The sequence below is a fragment of the Podarcis liolepis genome (assembly GCF_965112155.1).
Source record: "Podarcis liolepis genome assembly, chromosome: 3".
Taxonomy (NCBI): domain Eukaryota; kingdom Metazoa; phylum Chordata; class Lepidosauria; order Squamata; family Lacertidae; genus Podarcis; species Podarcis liolepis.
The window spans coordinates 87747248-87770410 of record NC_139557.1 but is presented as its reverse complement, the minus strand read 5'-3'; the positions used below and the strand labels follow the sequence as shown (position 1 = coordinate 87770410).

General features: G+C 42.5%; 1 protein-coding gene across 2 annotated transcripts; it reads left to right on the top strand.

Moving 5' to 3' along the window:
- The first annotated feature begins 89 nt into the window (after positions 1–89).
- Positions 90–22790, top strand: LOC310704140 (potassium channel, subfamily K, member 16-like). Of its 2 annotated transcripts, XM_083497223.1 has the most exons (6): positions 90–1961; positions 6991–7105; positions 7985–8151; positions 14374–14539; positions 17516–18382; positions 21834–22790. In XM_083497223.1, exons 1-5 carry the CDS (start codon positions 1749–1751, stop codon positions 17737–17739), a joined length of 885 nt encoding a protein of 294 aa, XP_083353349.1. In that variant the 5' UTR covers positions 90–1748; the 3' UTR covers positions 17740–18382; positions 21834–22790. The 2 variants fall into 2 exon arrangements, with proteins under 2 accessions (XP_083353349.1, XP_083353350.1); XM_083497224.1 differs by lacking the exon at positions 21834–22790 and having other exon boundaries at positions 14374–14535; positions 17516–17728.
- The last annotated feature ends 373 nt before the right edge of the window (positions 22791–23163 follow it).

The window sequence follows — 23163 nt, the reverse complement described above, 5'->3', positions numbered from 1 at the left end:
AACAACCACTGTGCAGTACAATTCATTTTCCATTAATTGATCTGTGGTGCCTGCTATTTTAACATGCTTTCAACATGATTCCTGCCATTAGAGGCAATAATCATGTCAAAAGTTATTAGAAATCATTACATTTCACCTAACAAATTGATTTGTTTCCATATCAACAAGCTGTCATTGGTTTTAGCTATAAAAATCTCCAGTACTGCAGCATCCAAACACGGCGCTAAATTCAGGGGAAGTTTCCACTTGTTTCAAAAGCCAGGCAAAATCCCAGAAACCAGGTTTTCTCCTAAACAAGATATTGCTGGTGCCACCCATTCTCCTGAATCACCACCCTCCATTTGGTTACATATTTATTTTTGGCAATTATATACCACACAGTTAGCCATGTCCTTTAGGCAGTTGACAAATTTAAACTAAATAAAATGTAAAATCAATAAGTAAAATACTTTTTTATTTATTAAATTTCATACTACCTCTCCCAAGATATTGGGTGGTGTAGAGGTTTTTAATTCACCTACCTGAGATCTTTCAGCTGGAGGTAAAACAGAGAGAATGAGACCTGAATGTAAAGGATGTGCACTAGCACAGAGCAGAGTGTGGTCCAAAGACAGGTGAGCCCACCACTTTTCTGAAGCTAAGGAAGTCTGGGTGTTGTTAGTGGCCTCCTGGGGATTGTATCTGCATCACCTTGGATTCCATGACAAATGGAAAGCAAGATATCAAAGTGAGTAAATAAATAGGAGCCCTAGCTCAAGATCATCAGTGCGATGCTTTCTTTGCATGTGGTGCTCTTCTGGTTAACAAAAACCATGCGTCCTAAACGCAAAATACGGAATTGCTTATTAAAAAGGGAACCAGGGACTGTTTTTTTGGTCAAGGATCTTCCATGTGCACCCAAGACAATTTCTGACTAACCTTGGAGGTTCTCTGCCGCTTTCTGTCCACAAAACCATTGCTTCCTTCCAGGCAAATCTGTGGGACCATCTGAGGTAAAAAAAATTAACCTTTAGCCAGCTTCCCACACATACCTTAGACTGAAAGGGCAACCTAGAGATGGGAAGCAGCAACGATGAGAGATTCAGTCATGTACAAACATCAGCAACACAGAATACAGCTGAAAAGCTGGGAGGCGAACTTGTTATGCCAAGGATGAGAGTCTAGTTTGCAGTTAATAAGGCAGACAAATGTGGCATTCTCCCTATATTACAACCAACAGTTAGCAGCCTTTTGGGGGGCATTGGGTTTTCCCTTTGCTTCAGGACACCTTTCCTCAAGTAACGTATCCTTGTACTGTTGTCTAGCAGTTACAGCAAAGTGCTGTGAGCATCACAGCTCCTGCACTTTCCCACTGGCCCTTCCACCAACATGAGCCACAGTTGATCAGTAACTTTTTATCACTATTAGCCCATCCAGGAAATTAAGATATCAGTTTCGAGAGCAGAGCCACCTTACACTCACTATTCTCTAAAACTATGTGAACGTCTTCATAGGACAGAAGGCTACAGTAGGTCTTTAGCCGTAAGTGTGCTGCTCCCAGCTGAAGGAAAGATAAAGGGGTGTGTGAAATCTGTTTGCATTAGTCTCATGTTATCCAGACCTGATGCTCATAAAGCTGTTTAAACAGAATCTCAGCAGCGTGAGCCGAGAATACAGCCGTGCGATTCTTCTGTGCCTCTTGGAACAGGAACATTAACCCAGTGAGTGCTCCACTCAACTAGGTCGCCTCTGCCTTCCCAACCACAGTCATGCCCTACCTCACAGTGTGCAACCGGCAGCTCAGCTGGACTCTGCCCCTGGTGCTGGGGTACCTCTTCTACCTCCTCCTGGGGGCCTTGGTGTTTCAGCTGCTGGAAAAGCAGGCAGAAGCCAAGACTCGGGACCAGTTCCAAATGGAGAAACTCAAGTTCCTGCAGAACTACACATGCTTGGATCGGCAAGCCCTGGAGCAGTTTGTGCAGGTAAGGAGAGCAATCCCAAGGAACCCAACTTTATGGTCATCTTTGCATCATGTAACTTTAATGGTGGGGTGGGTGGCTGGTGTGCAGGAAATCCTGGCATAGGATTAGAGGTTGGGATTTGGGTCTTCCGCAACTTCTGATACTATGGTTCCAGAGAGGATCTGTGCCCGTAGGAACTGAAAATGGACAACAACCAGCAGAGAATGCCCAGAAGAGATAATATGATTAGGAGAAATCAGTGCTGTGGAAACACCCATGTATGCAGCAGCCATTTTGATTTGTTTGAATTTTCTCTCTGATCCCTAACCCCTTTTCAAAATTTAGCAAAGCAGCTAATATTGAGTTTGAAATTATACTACTGTTCCAGTTTCCCCTTTTCATCCCACGAATAAGGTTTTACAGTGGAGTATATGTATGTGTGTTTTAATATGACCAAAGGCTTCCTTCCACAATCTGTTTTAATGAGTTTTTAAATGCACATGTGTTTCTGGTGTCCTGCATGTCTTCCCTTCAAGGCTGCACCTTCAGTGGGTGAATATTGTTGTTTCTTAACTTTCCAGTAGTTTTTGAATAGGGAAATGTTATTCTTTCCTCTTTCCCACTCCCCCTGCCCCACCCAGAGTGGATTGCTCTGTGGAGTGTGGCTGTGTGGCCACAAGTGTGATGTCCCTCCCTCTGAAACTTTCTGTGGACATGGAACTTGTGAACAGACCCAAATGCACATAAATCTGTACCCAAATAGGTTCTGCATTCATCATCTGAATTATTTGTTGCTGTTGCTATTACTATTGCTTATATTGTTGCTTTTTGCCACAAACACTTGAGCAACTATATCCCCAAATCATTTACCCATTTCTGTTCATGCAAGAAGGTTTAATGAGAAATATATTTCCTTTGTTAAGATAAAACTAAGGATGTTAAATATATGGAGTTGAGGAAACCATGCAGTGCACATCCACTGACACCTGGCTTTCCAGTTCATTACTGACAGATATTGAATGCGTTCTCAAAACCAGGCAGAATAGTTCTCTAGATTTAAAGGGCTGCATATTAAATAGTAAATGTAGATACAGTTGCTAAGGAATAATGGGAAATTTAATCCTTTGTTTAATTTAAAAATCTCAATTCTGCCATGAATTTTGAGATCCTGTTTCTGAGAAAACAAGCTTTTATTTCACCACTCGAAATGTTTAAATGAGTTTTCTATAATTTAGCTGTGCTCCCATTTGAAACCAGTGGTTTTGCATTGGGCATAATAATGGTTATGAAGAGTAACAGTTTACATGCATGCCTGCAATTCTCACATGAAATGCTGACACTGAGTTTTGGGGCTCTTGTGTCACTGAAACCTGGATGCACTCCAGAGTTTGGTGGGACTAGATAAATTGGGAGGGGGAGGGGCTGGGCTGAAGGGATGAAAGTTATGCCAGAGGATGCTGAGTCGAGCTCCTTGGTTGTAGAACGAGAAGTGGAGGTTTTCTGGATAATAAGGGAGGACTGGAAATTAGGACTTTGGGGGAATTTCTAGGTAAAAAAAACCAGAAGAAAAGTGAGAGACTTTGGGGCAATAGCTGAGAGTAGTGAAAATAGGGGAATCTGAGATTCTGGGGTGACATAACTAAGGAGGAAGAAATAGCACAGCAAGGAGAAAAAAGAGAGCAGTTCTCCCCAAGAAAGGGGGCTTCAAAGCTGAAGGTAGAAGGAGAGGGGGCTTTGGCCAGCTGATGGGCTTGAGAGAGAGAGTTGAATGCCTTATTCTTATTCTGTGAGTCTGGGGTCCATAGGGGTTGATGGAGGTCTCTTCAGTGCAGGAGCGAAAGAAAGCCTAAGAGAGAAGATGAGTTGGGAAGGAGTCCACAAGAAATGTTCTTGTGCAGAGACAGATGAATCCTCTTGATCAGCCAGAGATTGCTAGCCACTATTATGAAAAGCATTCCCTCTTAGGCTTGAGCTGGGCTCCAGAAATTAACATAGAAACAAAGACTGTAAATCCCGCCTTCCTGACAGTGAATAGGTTTAAGAAGCTTTTGAATGGTGCCAGCTGGGAAGAGTTTGTCTAAAGAATTGCAAAATGCCTTCTGGGAAAATATTATTCTGCTGTCTATATGAAATGAGGAAAAGGAGTAACATATGTTCTGGGCTCTGCTGGCAAGATCCTCAGGCTATCAAAACTTATTGATTAGTAATTGGGGGGGGAGCAGGTGGTGGCTAGAGGGAATGACACGTAGGGGACACTATCTTGGTTATATACTTCCAGGAAGAGTCTGATGTCCTTTTACTTTTAAATTTACACATTTCTGACAGCAAGAGCTTAGACTACTTCAGAGGGTGGTGGATTCCCATTGATTGGGTTTTGTTAAGCAGAGGTTGGGTGGTCATCTGTCAGAGATTCTTTAGCTGTTATTACAGCATTGCAAGGGGTTGGACAGTTCTATGATTCTATGAAATGTATTTAATGTTGTCACCCACCCTGGAACCTTGGGGTGAAGGGCAGGTAATAAATATTTACCAGATGCTCTTTGCAACTCAGCTTGCTTGGACATGTGAGCCTGGCTTTCTGTAATGCCATAATTAACACTTCCATCTGAGGTGCAAGCTATCACAGCAAAGCTGGATATGCTTAGGGGTGCTTCATAACATACACAAATTGCTATTATGTTTTAATGTTTTCTCTGGCACGATGTTTTAAACAGAAGACCCCTGCACATTGCTGTCCAAAGCCAAACAATGCAGGTCATTTGGGGAGGGGGGAGCAGAGCATTTTCTCCTCTGTTATATAAGCAGAAGTTCAGAAAAGCCATGGCATGTGCATAAATGCTTTCATTAAAAGGAAATTTTTTTGATGTAGGTATGCCACAAGGATTACAGCAGTGGTTGCTAGACAAACAAAACCACTAGAGGGCACCAACATTTCAGCTACAACAGCTTTTAAATATCTCTCGTTAAAATAAATCATCCACGACTTTATTAAGTAAATAGGAAATCTTATCACCACCCTTGGCTTCATACTATTGTAATCTTAGCACACTCTTTTCATGTGATGCTCCATGCTAAACCATCACTCAGCATCCTTGAGCCTGCAAGGATGAACTTCTCAGCATCTGTATCTATCTGCTGGGTTTCTCTGCTGACGCTTTTCTGATTTCTGTGGCACATGAAGCTGTTTCATAAGGTTAGGCATTTTCTTGGGCCACAGCCAATGGCAGATTTGGCTTACCTGAAACACAGCATTGGAGTGTTTAATAACAAATAGTAGCGTACATGGGCATAGCCAAAGAGGAGCAGGGGGCAGCTGCTTCCCCCAAATCAAGTAAATCAATAAAAAATACTTGTGTTTCTGCCCCCACCAACATAAATCCTGGCTATGCCCATGGTAGTGTAAGACCTTTAACACAGGACTAGGGAACCTGTGGTCCTCCAGATGTAGCTGGATTCCAACTCCCATCAGCCTCTGCCAGCATGGCCCATGGTGAGGGATGGTGGGAGTTCAACAACATCTGGAGGGCCACAGCCCAGCCCTGATTAAATTGGGGTGGGGTAAAAAATTGAGGGAACTCAAAATTGACACATTTGCTCATCCCCAACTGTGGCTCTCCAGTTGCTATGAGACTCTAGCTCTCACCAGCCTCAGCCAACATGGCCAATGCTCAAGTTGGATGGGAGTTGTAATGCAGCAGCTGGAAGGTAACAGGTTCCTCCTCTCTGCCTTAGAGTGAAACAGGCACAGCAGGGAGCAAGCATGTCAAGGACAATATCTGGGACATCAGCAACCAGGTAGTTAGAACACAGCTGACACTATGTATTTAACAGGTATGTCTCCCCTTCTTTGGGACGCGGGTGGCGCTATGCGTTAAACCACAGAGCCTAGGACTTGCCGATCAGAAGGTCGGCAGTTTGAATCCCCGCGATGGGGTGAGCTCCCGTTGCTCGGTCCCTGCTCCTGTCAACCTAGCAGTTCGAAAGCACGTCAAAGTGCAAGTAGATAAATAGGTGGGAAGGTAAATGGTGTTTCCGTGTGCTGCTCTGGTTCGCAAGAAGCAGATTAGTCATGCTGGCCACATGACCCGGAAGCTGTACACCGGCTCCCTCGGCCACTAAAGCGAGATGAGCGACAAAACCCCAGAGTTGGTCATGACTGAACCTAATGGTCAGGGGTCCCAAACAAGATCTACCCACTCTGGAAGAATGGCAGATGAAGGTGATAGACTACATGGGACTGGCTGAAATGACTGGCAGAATCCGTGACCGGGGAAAGAGACGGCGGACGAAGATTGGAAGAAATTTAAAATTTATCTTAAGAAACATTGTAAAATGAATGAAAGCTAAAATGTTGAGGTTTTCAGGGGAAAAAGGGGGGTCTACAGCTGTAAAAGATTAAGTAAAAGAAAAGAAAAGAATAAGGGATAAATCTGATAAAATTAAGTGCTAGGATTTGCTGAAATAATTTTGGGAATTGGGATGTAGAAAGGGGAGGTTTGGGGGAGTCGACAAAGTAAGGTTTATGAAAAAAAGCATATGAAATTATACATGTTTGTTTGTTTCTTTATTTGTTTGTGTTGTCTATAATTTTTTTTTGTAAAACCAATAAAAAATTCTATAAAAAAAAACTAATGGTCAGGGGTCCCTTTACCTTTACCTCCCCTCCTTTTCCCTAATACACTTTGGCCCAGAACAGATGCCCCTTCCATTAGCCCGCTCAGATCACAGTGTTGATCACAAAGTGCAAAAGCATATCTACAGTCCAGACAGTTCCAGCGTTAACCAAGAAATCCTGGCCAGGAAACCATTTTATGATTTTTTGCATATACAGAGACACTTTATGAAGCTATGTGAGGATGTTGGTGTATCAAAAAGTGCTGCTTACTTTGGCTCATTGACCGTTGTCCTTTTCAGCCCTGCTACAAAAGCAGCTGTTGACAGACTGAACCTGTGGCCGCATAAATGTGCTTTACTCTCTGGCTGGTGAGACTCTCCCAGTTCATGTGACAACATTCTTCTATTCCTCCCCCTGTAAATGATCCCACTTCAGGTCATTATGGAAGCCTGGGAGAAAGGTGTCAACCCTGAAGGGAACTCCACCAACCCCAGCAACTGGGACTTCAGCAACAGCTTCTTCTTTGCTGGAACGGTGGTCACCACCGTAGGTAAGGTGAGCTGGGTGTTTTGCGGGAGGTTCCCCCCGATAAATCTTTCCTTGTTGGAGTTCTGCAAGATTTTCAGTGAAGTACTGAATCATCTGTGACTGATGGTACAAAGCGAACCTGGCAAACCTGCGTCAGAAGGGTCTCGGGCGTTGAAAGATGTATTTAAAAAGCCATATATTCAACCAACGCCTATTTTTATGCGTACGTTTTCCATGACTAATTTTCTGGTCCTGTAGGATGGAGTGTGTGTGTGTAGTCAGTTTTGCATGTGCTGAAGTCTATGACGTGCATTCCAGCAGTAACTTGTGCCAATCAGAACTGGTAGGGCAGTAGCCATGGAGACCAACAGTAGGTGGAGCCACAACCGATGACAGGCACAGCCAACTCATTCTAGTTTTGTCTCCAACCTCTTCCCTGTTGAAGGCAACACTGAACTAAGAAAGAGGAACTGGTGAGAAGGGTCATCCCCAGTAAAAAGGCAGGCAGGTGGGGTTTGGGTGAGATTGGTGGGGCCCTATTGGACTAGCTGCCACTATTGCATACTCATGGAAGTCTGAAAGTGTATGCTTTGTAAATATACAGCATGAAACAGCCAATGCTCTGTAGCATTTCTACCCTCACCCACCAAGGAATAAGTCCCATAGAATTCAACAGAGTGTGCTTCTGAGTAGACAGCTACATGCTGCCCACTTTTCCCCAACAAGATAGTGACAAATGTGCTTCAAATAAATGGGGTGCAGGGAGTCTGTAACTTCATCTGGAACTTGGGATTAGTCACCCAATATAGATGACTATTCCACGTCCGATGTGGTCAAAGCAAATGTTGAGCCCTGTTAAGCGAGTGTGACTATTTTCAATTCTTTTTTGCTTTTCTTTCAGGTTATGGGAATTTGGCCCCCAGCACAGTCCCAGGGCAGGTCTTCTGTGTGTTCTATGCCTTGTTTGGAGTGCCCCTTAATCTGGCATTTCTCAATCAGTTGGGGAAAGGGCTCACCATTCACCTGATCAACTTGGAGAGATGGGTCCACAAGCCAGGCCGAGCTCAGGTACAGATGCTTGTTCAACATTGATACCCTTTCCTTGCTTTTCAAAGGTGACTTTCATGTATCATTTTAGGACAGGCAGGGGTGCCTTAGACTCATTATAACTCTTACAGATGTTGCTTCCTCTCCTGTGACAGTAATTGGCTGACTCAGGACTTCAGGACAGGGATGTACTTGAATTTCCAAAAAAAGAAGAAGAAAGCTTTAAATTGAACAGATACAAGTTGCTTGATTGCAAACACCCATGGCTGCTATCAAGTCAGTTCTCTGTTCTGTGTCATTTTCTCATTTACCAGAACCTATTTCTGCAAACCACCATAGAAAGAATGTGTCAGACGCCATTTCAGCAAATGCAGTTCAGGCAGTCCTATAAATGTAAAGGATCCCTCATATGAATAATAACAAATGATTCCAGATGGTCTGTGGCCCCAAGAGAAAATGTTGGAGGAAGCAGGCAAGCTTTCGTGGAAGGAGATGGGGTCAGAGTTGGATGGTGATAATGTGCAAAATGAAAGTAATATAAAAACAGGCTTGCCAGAACACAGTGACAAATGAAGATCACAGACATGACAAAAGTATTTTTTTAATTAAAAAAAATCTTTAACAAGTGGAAACCACCCTACCCCTCAAAATTTGTAGAAATTTATTTTAAAAGGAACAAACAAACTTCACCACCCAGTAAATCTAAACTATTGAAAGGTCATCAGGATGAGTGGTCTGTTCAAGTTGAGTGAGACACTCAGTCTTTCGTGGAGAAGACAAATTGCAGGAAGGTGTAACTGCTTATGGAAGTATAAGGTAAGCTGAAGAGAAACCTTTGTTTTACTGAGAACACTGGTGCCTCAAGACAATATTGCCCCATGGAGATAGCCATCAATGTTTCCTGTCAGTAGAACTTAAGTTGCACAGTTAATTCTTGGAACAAACCAAAAAAATCAATTGCATAAAAATGAAGGTGACCCCTGCCTGGGTAAAGTAGGCCACACTGGAAGCACCAGAAACCAAAGATTTATCCAGGCAGACAGCAACACGTTCCTCCATCCATCCAACCAACCAAAAGGCATGGTCACAATTCAAGGACACATCACACCCAGGCAAAAGCACTCAAGAGGACCTGAGGCAGGGCCAGTGAGGGGTGTGGTCTGGGGAGGTGGCATAGCCTGGGAAGCATCCTAAGTGGCCTGAGATTCCCCACCCTTGTTCTAGAAGGTTCCAGGTTGCATACCAAGGGAGCAGGAGGGGCCTTCTCCATCCTCTTTCCATTATCTTTTTTGCTCTGGGATGCTGGACAATACCTTGCTCTGAATACATGTCCAGCACCGGAAAGACACTGAAATGTTTGTCAGACGCATTCTGCTCAATCCATACCTACTCATTTGAGTGCTACATATCCTCTCTCCTTATACAACAATTTCCAGGGTGAATTAAGAGGGTCTGAGGAAATTTTGAGTAGCTGTCAGCAGGGGCAACCATATCTGATCTAGTGAACACCTGATCCAGCACAAAGTGGGAACCAGGCAGGTCCTCATGACCACACACTAGGCTTTGGAGAAATCATCTCCAGTGCAGTGCACCCTCACCCTCTCTTCTCCCAAGTCTTGGATCTGGAATAAGGGTAGGGGGTTGTCCCTGACCTTGCACTGGACTCCATAGACACCCAGAAGCAAACAAGACTTCTTGCTTGTTCCTTGGACCTAACCAGAAATGAGAATTTACCTCAACCCTTGAGTCAGAGACTGGGATCAGGCGCTGTAGCAACCAAAAAATTCAGCTAAACCTCTAGGGCCAGGCAAACTTTGTAGATGCCTCCTCTGAATTACAACTGCTCACAGGGATATTCCAGGAGACAATTGTTTGTGCTCGTTCTAAACTGTGTGGCCCGTACCACACAAAGGAGCCTTTTCCCTCCTGAGAAAAACAGATTTCATGTGGTGTGTGTTTTAAAAATGAGCATGTTCCATGACTCCATGACAAAGGAAAAAGACATGCAGGAAAAAAGCCATTTATAAATCATTGTTCCCAGAAATAGCAGACACCATAACCCCAACCCAAATCTCTGCCTTTGGTACTTAGGCCAGAATCACTTACATGGCAGTTTGTCACACTGGACTCAAAGGGACTTAGTCACAAGTAAAAATGTATAGGATCGCACTGTTAATCTCTCACAACATAGCAAGTTTTGAATTCCTGGAAGCAGGATGAAAGACTGTAATTTCACAAAACACAAATATCAGAGAGATTATTCATATTATTTCCCAGTATAGTATGCTTTCTAGGTATGACTATGCAATTTTAGAGGGAAGAACATTTTTTGGTATATTCTCAAAGCAGGTTTTTCTTCCACTACTACTTTCTTATTTAGAAGGAACAAAAATCCTACCTGACAAAATTCAGGGGAACTGCAGATTTTAAAACTTCTCTAGTTGCCTCCTAGTCCATATACTTTGCCTCTTTTGCAGAAAAAAAACTGCATATGAAAGTTCTTGTGGCTAGTTGTATCAGCAGTCCTGTCCACTGCATTCCTAATTAACTGTTTCCTAACTACATAAAATGTTTTCTGGGGTCAGTCTTGGATCCCTGTTCTGCACCCCCAATTGTCTATTGCGAAGAATCTGTCTTCACATGTTCTTGACTCCCACTCCTCACCTTACCAGCCCCTTGCCTTCTTTTTCTTTTTTAACATGTTGCTATCTGTTATTCTTTTTAACAAGCCCATTCTCTGTTGTTTTCATATGTGATCAAGGTTGATCATAGGTTGAAGTCGTCCCATTAGCTAAAGGACTTCTGCCTGCACAGCAGGAAGAAGAAAACAGACTAAGTCATGGTTTGATAAAGATTTATAGAATGCTAGGAGTGAGTTGTGGAGGAGGCATTAATTAATGCTAGTTGATTAAACTTCTCTAGCCCTTGTGAGCTTGGAGGGGGGATACTCCTGTCTAGACATGGAAAGGGACACAAATTCTGTCTTTTCCTACTTTTGTCTTTTTGCTGTATAAAAGTCAGTCTCCTGGATACATGGTTAAGAGGCTAAGGACCGCCATCATTTACATCTGGGGAGAGGAGCCTCTGACCCATGGTCCAAACTTGGCCTGCCAGGGCTTTCCCATTTGGTCTGAGAAGTGGTTTGGGGCAAACTACACCCACCCACCCTGCACCTGACATACATATATGATGTCAGGTGTGGGGCAGGGCTTCAAAGGAACAATTGGGAGCTTAAAGTGAGTTCCCAGTTGTTCCTCTGCTGGAGCAGGGTGTTCTCCAGAGGGAGTGCATTCCAGCAGAGGAAAATGGCTTCCATTGACTGAAAACCACTTTTCCCTTCAGCTCTGTTCCTTGAACTTGCAAAAAAAAGGAGGCTCGGTGAACAGTATGGGGCTGTTTGAAAGCCCTTTTGTAAACAGTCCTATGCTGCTCTCAAAGGGGTTTTCAAACAGCCCCACACTGCTCTTTGAACCTCTGAAATATGGAGGTTCAAAGAGCAGTGTGAGGTTGTTTGAAAGCCCATTGGGAAGTGGCCCTGTGCTACTATTTGAACCTCCAGTTTTAGGGAGTTTAAAGAGCAGTATGGGGCTGCTTGCAAAAGGCCTTTCAATCAACCTGCACTGTACTTTGAAGTCCTGAAAACAGAGGCTTCAAAGTACAGTGGTACCTTGGGTTAAGAACTTAATTCGTTCTGGAGGTCCGTTCTTATTTTTATTTTTTTTAAATAATATTTATTGCTTCTAAAAGTTACAAAAAAAATAGAAGAGAGAAAAAAGAAAAAAGAAAAAAAGACAAGAAAAAAGAAAAACAAAAACAATACAATATAGAAACAATACAAACCCACCCTAAACCCATTAAACTAAACTAAACTAAACGCATAAACAAAGCAAGACAAAAACCATTTAAAAACATCCCTCCTTTTCCATACTCTGTCCTTCATTCCCTTGTTTCCTCGACTTCCTCACACCTCCCTTCTTGTATCCCACTTCTAGTACTTGTTTCAGCAAATCCTTTCCATCTTTCTCTATTTTCTGTCATATTATAAATAACATATTGTTTAACTTTATTTCCCATTAAAGGTAAATTACTTATATACACCCAACTTCTTATAGCCTTTCTGCTAAATCCATAAAATTTCATTCCACCATTTTTCTAACAGTCATTACTTTAACAAAATTTCTAAATAAACACTTTAAATTTTCCAGTAATCTTCCACTATCTCCTCTCCCTGGCTTCGGATTCTGCCAGTCCTTTCCGTCAGTTCCATATAATCCATCAACCTGGTGTTCTTATATCCGAGGCTCTTAAATCTCTTCCAAGTCCCTTCTGCAGGTCTTCTTCATATTCTTTGATGCTCAGGAACAAATCTCGGGAAAACTCCAGCCTAGCAATACTTTTGTTCCTTCTGGACAGTTCAGCCAAATTTCCAAAGTTAAAAATAAAGTCCATAGAGTGTTCCAGAACGTATTTCAAAATTCCTCCAATTCTAGCGACCCCCAAAACTTCAAGCTCCTCCAAACCCAGGTCCATGTCCCAAAAGTCAGTCAATCCCTGGATAGAGGGTTCTTTCCAACTTTCCTTCTTCAATCCAAGCCAGGATCCTAGCCTCAAAATTTGACTTTTGCTAGATTCAGTCATGAAAGACCTCAATTTATAATCCTCAATTTGCTTCTGAGAAATTAAGGATCCCGCTTGTACTACTTTTGGTTTCACATCATCAGCTTTCTCCTTTTTCTCCACCATTTTCACATCATCCTGAATTGTTTCTGTATTGACACTCACTTTTTGACTCAAATTAATCACGTTCTGTTCCAAGTTGTCAATTTTAGAGATCGTGTCATCTGTCTTTTTATGCAGCTGTTCCAGCGAGTAGTTTATCTTGTATAATACAGTCACAATAGCTTCTCCTATCAACATTTTGAATGATCCAAGGTCAGACTCTAGTTTTCAGAATCTTATCTTGCAGCTGGAGATCTCCATGTTGCACTCCTGTAACAGTTTCGCATGTTCCCTCTAGAGGGAAACAGTCTCCGTTTGTATCAATTCTTTCAAGCACGACTCAAGCAAATAACAATAGTCTCAATTTTCGGTTACTTTTTCCTCCATTTTTAAACGCAGAAGAGGACAATGGAAACAGTGCCTTTCTTATTTTAGCTAGCTGTCAAATCCGTTCTGTCAATAAACATTCCCCGAACGTCATCTGGCAGCCCTTTTCCAGGTTCAGAGCAGTGGCAATTTGATTTTCACTCTCTTCTGCAGGCACACTAGATCCAAAACTTCCCCCCTCTTCTCCTGCTTCCAAGAGGGGTTATATATTTTTGTGCGGTGGAAATTTAATCCTTTATCAAAAGCTTTCAAAGACTTTAGCTTGTAACGTCTTTGCTTCAATCTATTTACAAAAACGGGAGGCGGACTTCCTGTTTAGAGCCTTCCCGCTTCGGCGCCAAATTAAAGTGTTTCAAGATCCAATTCTCTGTTCTACTCACGGGTAGTCGTTTAAAATTCAATTGTCCACAGGAAAAAGTCAGCGCTCTCCGGCAACAGCAATGCGGCTTCACTCCGTGAAAGAAGCGGTCAATTCAAAGCACACCCCACGTTGCTCCGGATCCCCAAAACAGGGTTTCCCCGCAAGTAGGGGAGGCGCAAAGGGTGCCAGCCGAATCCCAAGTTCACAGGCTTCTCCCGCCTGTGATTTCTATGGGTCTCCACCTTCACCGTGGCGGTCAGACCCTGCTTTTCACGGAGCAAGTTCCTCCGCCATTGCCGGAGGCGCCAACCCGGAAGTCAACCCTGGAGGTCCGTTCTTAACCTGAAACTGTTCTTAACCTGAGGTACCACTTGGGGCCTCCTGCTGCTGCCGTGCCGCCGGAGCACAATTTCTGTTCTCATCCTGAAGCAAAGTTCTTAACTTGAGGTATTATTTCTGGGTTAGCGGAGTCTGTAACCTGAAGCATCTGTAACCTGAAACGTCTGTAACCCGAGGTACCACTGTATAAGGTCACCTGACATCATAGTGACAACAGAAAAGGTTCCCCACTTCTGATTTACATGGATCTTTGCTCCATGGAAGAGGTTTTTAAAAGCTCCACTGGGGGGGCTATAAAGCAGTATGAAACAGGTATGAAACGGTATGAAACAGCCTTTAGGTAGCAGATCTGAAAGCACTCAGACCAACCAGACCAAGTCATGCCAGGCAGAAGCATAGTTCTTCTAAACTGTCATTTCCCTTCTCATGTTTCTTAGGTGGTTCAGACTCTGACAATGGGATTCTTCCTGATGGTTGGAACTTTGCTTTTTCTGGTTTTCCCACCCATGATCTTCAGTTATGTGGAAGGCTGGAGTTATGGAGAAGGCTTCTACTTCACCTTCATCACCCTCAGCACCATTGGATTTGGAGACTATGTAGTAGGTAATAGAAAGGGTGGTGGTGGTGACATATTCTGCCCCTGAGATCATCCTCCTCTCCCAATTAACTTTGATTAGGAGGAACTCTAATGAAATCCAGGAATGTGATCACAGTGCAATCAGTGCGTGTAACATCTAGATTATTCATGACTTCTCTGCTGAGGCTGCAAATAAGTGCCAAAATTGATTCATTCATTCATGCATTCATTCATTCATTCATTCACTAAACAGTGCTTAACCAGCTCTATTAAGAACTAAGGAGTTATACTTTCAAGGAGGAAAAGACATTGGTTTAAAATATGCTCTTGCTTAAATCACATGCACTCCAACCAACTTAAGCATCACACCAATGACAAAGTGAACTAATAGCAATGGCCATTTGCTTGTGATCAGGGCCGGCCCTACAATGAGGCAGAGTGAGGCAACTACCTCAGGTGGCAGATGCTGAGGTAGGGGGAGTGACCAGGGATGTGACTGCATCCGCTACACTAGCTTGCTGCCCTCAAGTGCTCTGGGGAAGGGCCCCATCTTCTTGTTCACTTCAGACAGCAAAATGTCTTGAGCCCCTGCTTGTTTACTGTAGTCATGAGTGAGTCTCCTCATTCATAGTGATAGGAACAGTTCCACACTAAGCAACACAGGACTGACAGAAGAGTGCTCCCTTTCCCCTTCTGTTATTGTTATTTCTCCCACTCAGTCCTCCAATCCCGAAAGGAGTAACTGGAATTAGAAGTGTCTTGCTGGATCAGACCAATCAGGTCCATCTGGTCCAGCATTCCATCTGTAACATTCACCAGCCAGATGCTTCTGGAAAACTTATAAGCTGAGCACAGTGGTGACAATCCTACATTTACACAAGGCATATATAGATGGGGGGGTTGGGGGGATTTTCGTATATACACATAGAGCCTGAAATATGCTCAGCCAGGCTTCACAAATCATGCAAAAAAATTGCTGTTCCTTCCATGTCCAAAAAATATTGTGTGTTTGGTGCCAAGCTACACAAAAACATGTTGCGAAAAACCATGTGCTGCAAAATGGCACAGTCAAGATGACTTAACACACTATTCATAACATGGGAAATGCCTATGGTGGTGTTTTGTTTTGTTTTGTTCTGTTTTGTTCTGTTTTGTTTTACTTTTAAACCTGTGTTCATAGACTGCTATAGGAGCTGACAACATTACGTGGTCTTCTTTTTGGAAACAGACATAAATGTTTGTTCCTTGTTCCTCATTGTATTTGCTTTGGAAGAAAAGGATTCCTTGAGATTGCCATTGATTTGTGCAGTAAGAAACTGCAGTCTGTTCTATTTATTTATAGACACACACACAAAAACCCCTCCATGCATAGGGAAGCTTATTTCACCCTAACTCTTTGGTTCCTCTTTCCCCCTCAAGTACCACTTCCTGCATCTCTGGTTTGCATTCATGCAGAGCCAGCAACATGTGAAACTTTCTTGCAGACTCATGTGCTTTTCCTAAATCAGCTTACAGAACTAAGTTGAGGTCATGTGTATCCCAAATTGTTGTTTTTTTTGGCCTGTCAGGGAAGAGGACACAGCTTAGTGGTAGCACATATGCTTTGCTTGCAGAAGGTCCCAGTTTCAATCCTCCCCCATGCCCCACCCCAGAAACTCCTGTTAGAAGAATTAGGTAGCAGATGATAAGAAAAGCACCTTTCTGCCTTACACTCTGTAGAACTATTGCCAATTGGAGCAGATAATGTTGGACTAGATCAGGGGTCAGCAAACTTTTTCAGCAGGGGGCTGGTCCACTGTCCCTTAGACCTTGTGGGGGGGGGGCAGGCTATATTTTTTTGTGGGGGAAAGAGAAAGAATTCCTATGCCCCACAAATAACCCAGAGATGCATTTTAACTTAAAGGACACATTCTACTCATGTAAAAACACGCTGATTCCCAGACCATCCACGGGCCGGATTTAGAAGGCGATTGGGCCGGATCCAGCCCCTGGGCCTTAGTTTGCCTACCCTTGGACTAGATGAACACAGATATTCTGGCATTAGACAGCTAATTAGTTTATGCACCATGATTTTAAAAATCGTTCGTCACACTTTAACCCACAAAGCACTGGAATTCTTGATGAATTGTAATTTGGTTGTTTTATGCTGTACTCTTCCTTTGAAGTTCCTTGGTTCCAGAATGACAACCTTAAGGTCATTTACAGGGTGTTCTGGAAATGTTCAGAATGTTCTCCGACCTGCCCCACTATTAGTGTTAATGCAATGATTTCAGCACTTACCACTAAGGGTAAAAGTTTGCCTACTTAATTTACAGTCAAGCTCTACTTATCTCTGACTGTAACTTTTTGCATCCCATTGCCACTGAACTCCGATTGTATAATGTCCTCCTTTATATAGCTGCCAACTATGATTTTACTTTCATGCAGCTGATGAACTGGGCTTGAACCGATGAAAGCTTATGCCGTTATTAAATGCGTTAGTTTTTAAAGTGCCACAGCAAGACTAATTGTTTTAGCTGCAAGCAACTAACATAGCTAGCCCTCTATAAATTTTTCCTGTGTTGCTGTCATCAGAGTAGCAAAGTTCAAGGACAATGATCTGGTGGCTATGGTAAGGATAGTTTCATGTAGATCTCGTTCATGCTAACAGTAGAGCTGGTGGCAACATTGGGGATGGTGAGTAACAGTATGGGAAAGTTGTAAACCTAGGGAAAGTAAGAATGGGCATAATCCAACAGACCACACTGTAAAGGCAGAAAAACCAAACCTATCCTAGGCATGCAACTCATAATGTGTATCCAGGAAAATATCACATCACTTCTAATCTGTGGACAAATGCACACAGGTGGAATGCCAGTTAACAATCTTGCATGGTTTTGTACACATGTGCATATGAGTTGTGTATGTGTGCATGGTGTTCATTGTGTTGGCATATATTCCTCCCAATTGTAGAGAAACCAAATCTTACTTGTGGGTTTTCTCGTTTTTTTCTTTCTTTCTAGGCACAGATCCTAATAAGCATTATATATCAGTGTACAGAAGCCTGGCAGCAATCTGGATTATTTTTGGCTTAGTCTGGCTCGCTCTGATCTTTAATCTGGGAGCTGACCTGATGGAGAAATTCCTACAGCTTAATTGGCAGAAGTCTGGCCCAGGCACTGCAGAGACAGCTGTCACCAAATTAGAGGATAACCCTGATCAACCCAGGATCCATATCCCTAGCTGAGAGTGACTAATGGATAAGCAACACAAAAAACCAACAAATCTCTTGTCCTTTCCCTTATGCCTACAAAGTGATGTTTGTGGGCAAGACATCTTGCATCAAATACTGTACATAATGAGTGGGTCACTTCATAAGGGAAAGGAGATTTTTTGGAAACAGAAGAAACCCTTTGACAACATGTACAACAAACAGCCCAATGAAGCCTTTGGAGGAAAACGAACTGAAAGTGTCAATGCCACATGTTTTCCACACATCTGATTCCTTCCGCAAATATACAGTCTACCATTATACCACATCATCTTGTTTAATTCAATTCAGCATTTGGGCTGATGGATACCACTGTTTCCAGCAGGAGCAAACCAGCTGGCACTACCAAGGTTGCAACACACCATTTGTAGAGATTCATTTTCCCTCCAAAACTGATATTAAGAGAAACAAGGGAGAGTCACTGCTATCTGCTTTTGTGTTTTCCTTAAGCAAACTGTAATCTGAAATCTCTCAAGTGGTTCTGATCTTTGTGGATAGAACAAGATTTAGATGTTCCCAGTTCCACATGTTAAGTTTGGGACAGGTTCTGGTCTCAGGTTTCCAGACTGCCAACGGAAATTGTTCCCTCCCCTTCTTCCATTACCAGAGACAGAGAAAGGTAAACCAACTTATTTTATCCACTGCCATTGCTACAAATTTGAGGGTATTTGTAGGTTTAGGTCCTATGATCCCCAGAAATCTACACTATCAATTTAGGACTCCTTAAGCCTACAATGGACGTCTTCTCCCCTAGTGGGAAGAGAGATCAAGATTCTAGATGTCAAGTCATGCTAGGCCAGCCAGCATTCAATAGATTTCCTTCCTCCTGATCTTCTGGTAAGTGTGGATTGAGCTAGGTGACTACTGGATAGCAGTAATGTGTGAAAGGTTAAACTTTTGCTTAGCACATAGAAATGCCAGTGGCTAAAACAAATGAGTGGGAAATAGATTTCTACATTCAGCAGTGAACCATGAGGGCAAATAAAATGTGAAAAGACATGCTTCCTCCTGTCCCTACTTCTGCTGATGGGAGAGGGAATAACCTGTGTGCTACATTCTGCAAACTTCTGCCAAGTGGCTGCATGCATGTCCACATTGATCAGCAAGGCAAAACCCTGACAAAGAAAGCTATTGAATGAAGATGGTCTTCTGTGTATTACCAACCCCATTGGATCTTCTGGACAGATTGAGCCGACTGTCAGGAGCTCTGCAAATATCAGCCTAAACCACTGTTTCCTTATGCACCAAATGCAGTTAAGAGATATAGTAAAACTAACAGGGTAGAATTCCTTCATCTGTTTTCAAGCACCTCTCAGCAACATCAGGTACCAACTGTTGAAAGTTGTTAGGTGATCCCTATTCCCTTTTTAAATGGTAGCTCTGGCAATCACTCCTTAGACTGTCAGTCAGCCTTCTCTTCCTTATAAAGCCTTGATAGAACCAGTCGAGATGGGGAAAGTTTCCATTTGTAACTGAATGCCTGCACTTTCCTCAGGACCTTTTCCATAAAAAATGCTGATAGTAAAATTATCCCCATTAAAATTGCACAAAACTGAGCCTCCAAAAGGTTAGCTAGTCCAGGCATGTCCAAAGTCCATTTCAGGGGCCTAATCAACTTCAATCCTAAAAAAAGGTTAACAATTTTGGTCGGCCCTTCACTCTTCATCAAATCTGGTCCTCTTTGAAAAAAGTTTGGACACCACTAGAGGCTAAGCCATAATCAGCAAACAGTAAAATTGAACTGCATGTGTCAGATTTTATTCTTGGAGATAACAATTGTCCTCAAAGTTGTCTATTTCAAGATAAGAAGTTTAGGGATATAAGGCTCACATAACCTCCAATTCTGTGCCTCAACACCAGCCATTCAGTATCATACCAGCTTCATTTGTCTGACACAAAATATAGCAATCCACACACTTTTTTCCATATCCTGGATCATAATGTTCTAAGCACACAGAAGATTACATGTTGCAGGGTTCAACAGTGTGTAGAATATTACTCTCCAACTGGTCATTTGTTATATATCACTTCTTTGTGGAGAAATGGCAAGCCCCTTGAAAAATCCATTCATAATCTTTCTTGAAACTGGCAAATGGATTCACCTTTACCACAAAATCTGAACTCTCTTGTTTGAGAGTGGGGGCTAGCCAATACACTTTTTATTATTTTTGGATTTTATAAAAGAGAAGCAATAAACTATACATGGTTTCCACATCAAATAAGGTAGGTATTGTGGATGTGTTTGCTGCACTGGACTCTATCAGAAGAAAAGAAGGGGCATAAATTCAACAACAACAATGATAAATGGCAATTGATAATAGATAATACATGATGCCATACATGGGTTAAGACTTTAGAAAGGTCATCCATAATAATTCGGTGTCATCTGCAAACTTGGCTCCCTCACTGCTCACTCCAGACCATTTACAAACAAGTTTAATGAAAGAACTCACCTTCCCACTCTCTGCTTCTTGTTCTCTAACCTGCTACTGATCCATAAGTGATAATTGGAAGCAACGAAAAATTTATTTCAAAAATTTATAAAATACTGCTAGAATGAGAGACAAAGGATGAGATTATAAAGGTGACTATGACACATTGGGCAATAGACATTGGCCATAATATAGAAATGGAAGCGTAGGAAAGGCTATGGAAATCAACACTGAACTTCTTGGCATGCTATGCCCTAAAGGGGAAAAAACAGATTTATAGGTGGTATTTAACTCCTAGTAAATTATTGAAAAGGGATCCAAATTGTGTTGGAAATGCCAGGAGGTAGAAGGGACCTTCATGCATATGTGGCAGTCCTGTAAACAGGCTAAATGGTATTGGGAAATGATCTACACAGAATTCAAAAAGATGCTAAGGTTGACTTTTCAAGAAAGAAAGAAAGAAAGAAAGAAAGAAAGAAAGAAAAAATGAGGCTTTTTTTTACTAAGCATAACTAATGGAGATATCCCTCTTCCTCTATGCAACTACAGTGGTTAGGATCTTGTATGTAAGATAAGAGTCCAAGATGAGAGAAAGATATGGGAAGAGTGAGGATTTTTTGGAATTATTTAAAGAGATGCAATAAACTAATGAATTTCCAAGTAGAATTAGAAATATGAACAGTCAAAAACAGTATTGTAAATTTACAGAGTTAATCAATGAAAAAAGATAAGGGTTACAGAAAGCAGATCAATTGAAAAAAGCAAAGAATACCAGAGCCAGGAAAACCTTGTTGTCTAAGGAAGGCCTCTTTCTAGACAGTTAACTCTTTTATAGCTCTTCCTGACTAGGAGTACACAATAGCTAACCCAACTGGATGAGAATCTTCACTGCCAGGAAGATGTTCCAAACTATTGTTCTAAAGATGTTTTACCAGCTTACCACACAGGGAAGCTGCATAGAGATCCCAAAGTTACTGGTTCTAGACTTTGGGGGTCCTGACACTTGTATCCGCCAATCATGTTTTTATGTGCCTATGTCAGTAGCTCGGAACTGGGGGCCCGTGCTGCCCCTTTCACCCAGATGGTCTTGCTTATATACCACATCTGTTTCTCCCATCATCCAGGACAGGGTGCAAAGCAGAGCTGGAAAGGCCCATGGATGTCCTCCTTCATTGTTTCTGGGCTGTTCAGAGGCAACAGGGTTGGTCTAGTGTTCCAGCAATCAGTGATAATTCCTTTGCACTATCAGTCTGGTTGCTGGCCACTAAAGCATGTTATTCTGAATTACAGCTGCAGCTCCTGCTTCTCTACATGGCTTCAGTTTCTGTTGTGGGTGGAAAATTTCAGGCATGTACCCCCACTTCGTGAAGCAGGGTGCATTAAAGAATCCTTTCACAGTCACGTTAGTTCAGGGTTAACCAATATGGGGCCCGCCAGGTGTTGAGAACTACAATTCCCCTGATCCCCGAGCACTAGCCATGCTGGCTGGGGCTGATGGGAGTTGAAGTCCAAAACATGCTGAGGATAATAGGTTGGCTACCCCTGCATTCGTTCATCACAAAGGTGCTGCAGGGAATGGTAATACTCTTCTAGGCATCTTTCTTCACAGCCAGTAATCCAAAGCTTCTCTTCCTAAAGTTCAGAAAAGGGCAACCAAAGTGATCAAGGAGTTGGAGAAACTCCCCTACATGGAAAAGTTATACCATCTGGGACTTTTTAGTTTGGAGAAAAGGCGGGTAAAGTTACAAGGCAAATGAAGCTGAATGCTGGAAAATTTAAGACAGAGAAAGAGAAAGTACTTGTTCATACAGCACATAGTTAAACTATGGAACTCATTCCTTCAAGATGTAGTAGTGTCCACCAAGTTGGCTTTAAAATAGGATTAGATCAATTCATGGAGAATAAGGCTATCGGTGGCAAACTAGCCACAATGGCTATGTTCTATTGTCACTATTGGAAGGCAGCAAGCCTCTGGTTGGCCACTGGGAACTGGATGCTGGACCCGACAGGTGTTTGATCCAGCAGAGCACTTCTGATGTTCATTTTAAACAGGGCAGGAAGGAAATGAATGTCTTCTACTGAAAGTAGGGAAGTTAATTGACATTGTTTGTGCTGGACTCCTTTGAAATTCCCTAGGCATGATGGGTATTTTCCTGTTTCCTAAGGCAGCCTTCTGCCCTACTTTATAGAGAGCCCCCTGTTGGTAGTGCTATCCTGTCCGAGTCCAGTTTAAAGAGAAGGAATCAAAATACAGTAAGGAAAAGCAGGGACCCTCCACTCAGCTCACATTGACAGTGTGGCTTCTGGTACTAGCTAACGACTTGCCTTTTTGCCCAAGCCTTGGGATAGGGCTTGATGTTATGCAGTCAGCTGTAAACTTGGTGAAGTAGTGGCAGGACTGTAGGACTATTTGTAAGAATTCCAGTTGTGTTTTACTTTCACAGTGTAATGTATCATGTTGTATTTGGATTTGTTGTATATGTTTGATGATGTAACTTGCCCATGGATCGTATGCTGATGAAGAGTGGGATAGAAAGTGAAGAAATAAAATAAATACTGCACGGCCCATATTGCAAGAGAATGTGAAGGAAAATGGATATGCTTCAGTGTCATTTTGTAGCCCTGCATTGCCCCCCCCCAAAAAAATGTTTATTTCCTTTACACTTAAAAACATCCCTCATTTGTCTAGTCCAGAATGATCCTAGACACTTATTATTAACTGGATCATCCCTGAACTGAAATAGCACTTTTATAGCTGGAGTGATAGTCTGTAGCAGCATGATCCAAAACCATAGTGTGTAGAGCACAAATTTTAACAACACACTCCTAATCACTAGATGCATTGACTAAGAGAGGTAAGTATGCGGTGTACGTCCCCCTGGCTGAGCTGACTTCTGGCAGATCTATTTATGGGTGAGGGAAAGCCTTGCTGTCATAAATTATGCCAAAGGTGGTGGGCGTGGCGGGG

Bases quoted from the DNA above. Each gene is read 5' to 3' on its own strand.
- LOC310704140 (XM_083497223.1), top strand. From the start codon at position 1,749: ATGCCCTACCTCACAGTGTGCAACCGGCAGCTCAGCTGGACTCTGCCC. The intron at 1,962-6,990 runs GTAAGGAGAGCA...ATCCCACTTCAG, and splicing joins CCCTGGAGCAGTTTGTGCAG to GTCATTATGGAAGCCTGGGA. The intron at 8,152-14,373 runs GTACAGATGCTT...CATGTTTCTTAG, and splicing joins ACAAGCCAGGCCGAGCTCAG to GTGGTTCAGACTCTGACAAT.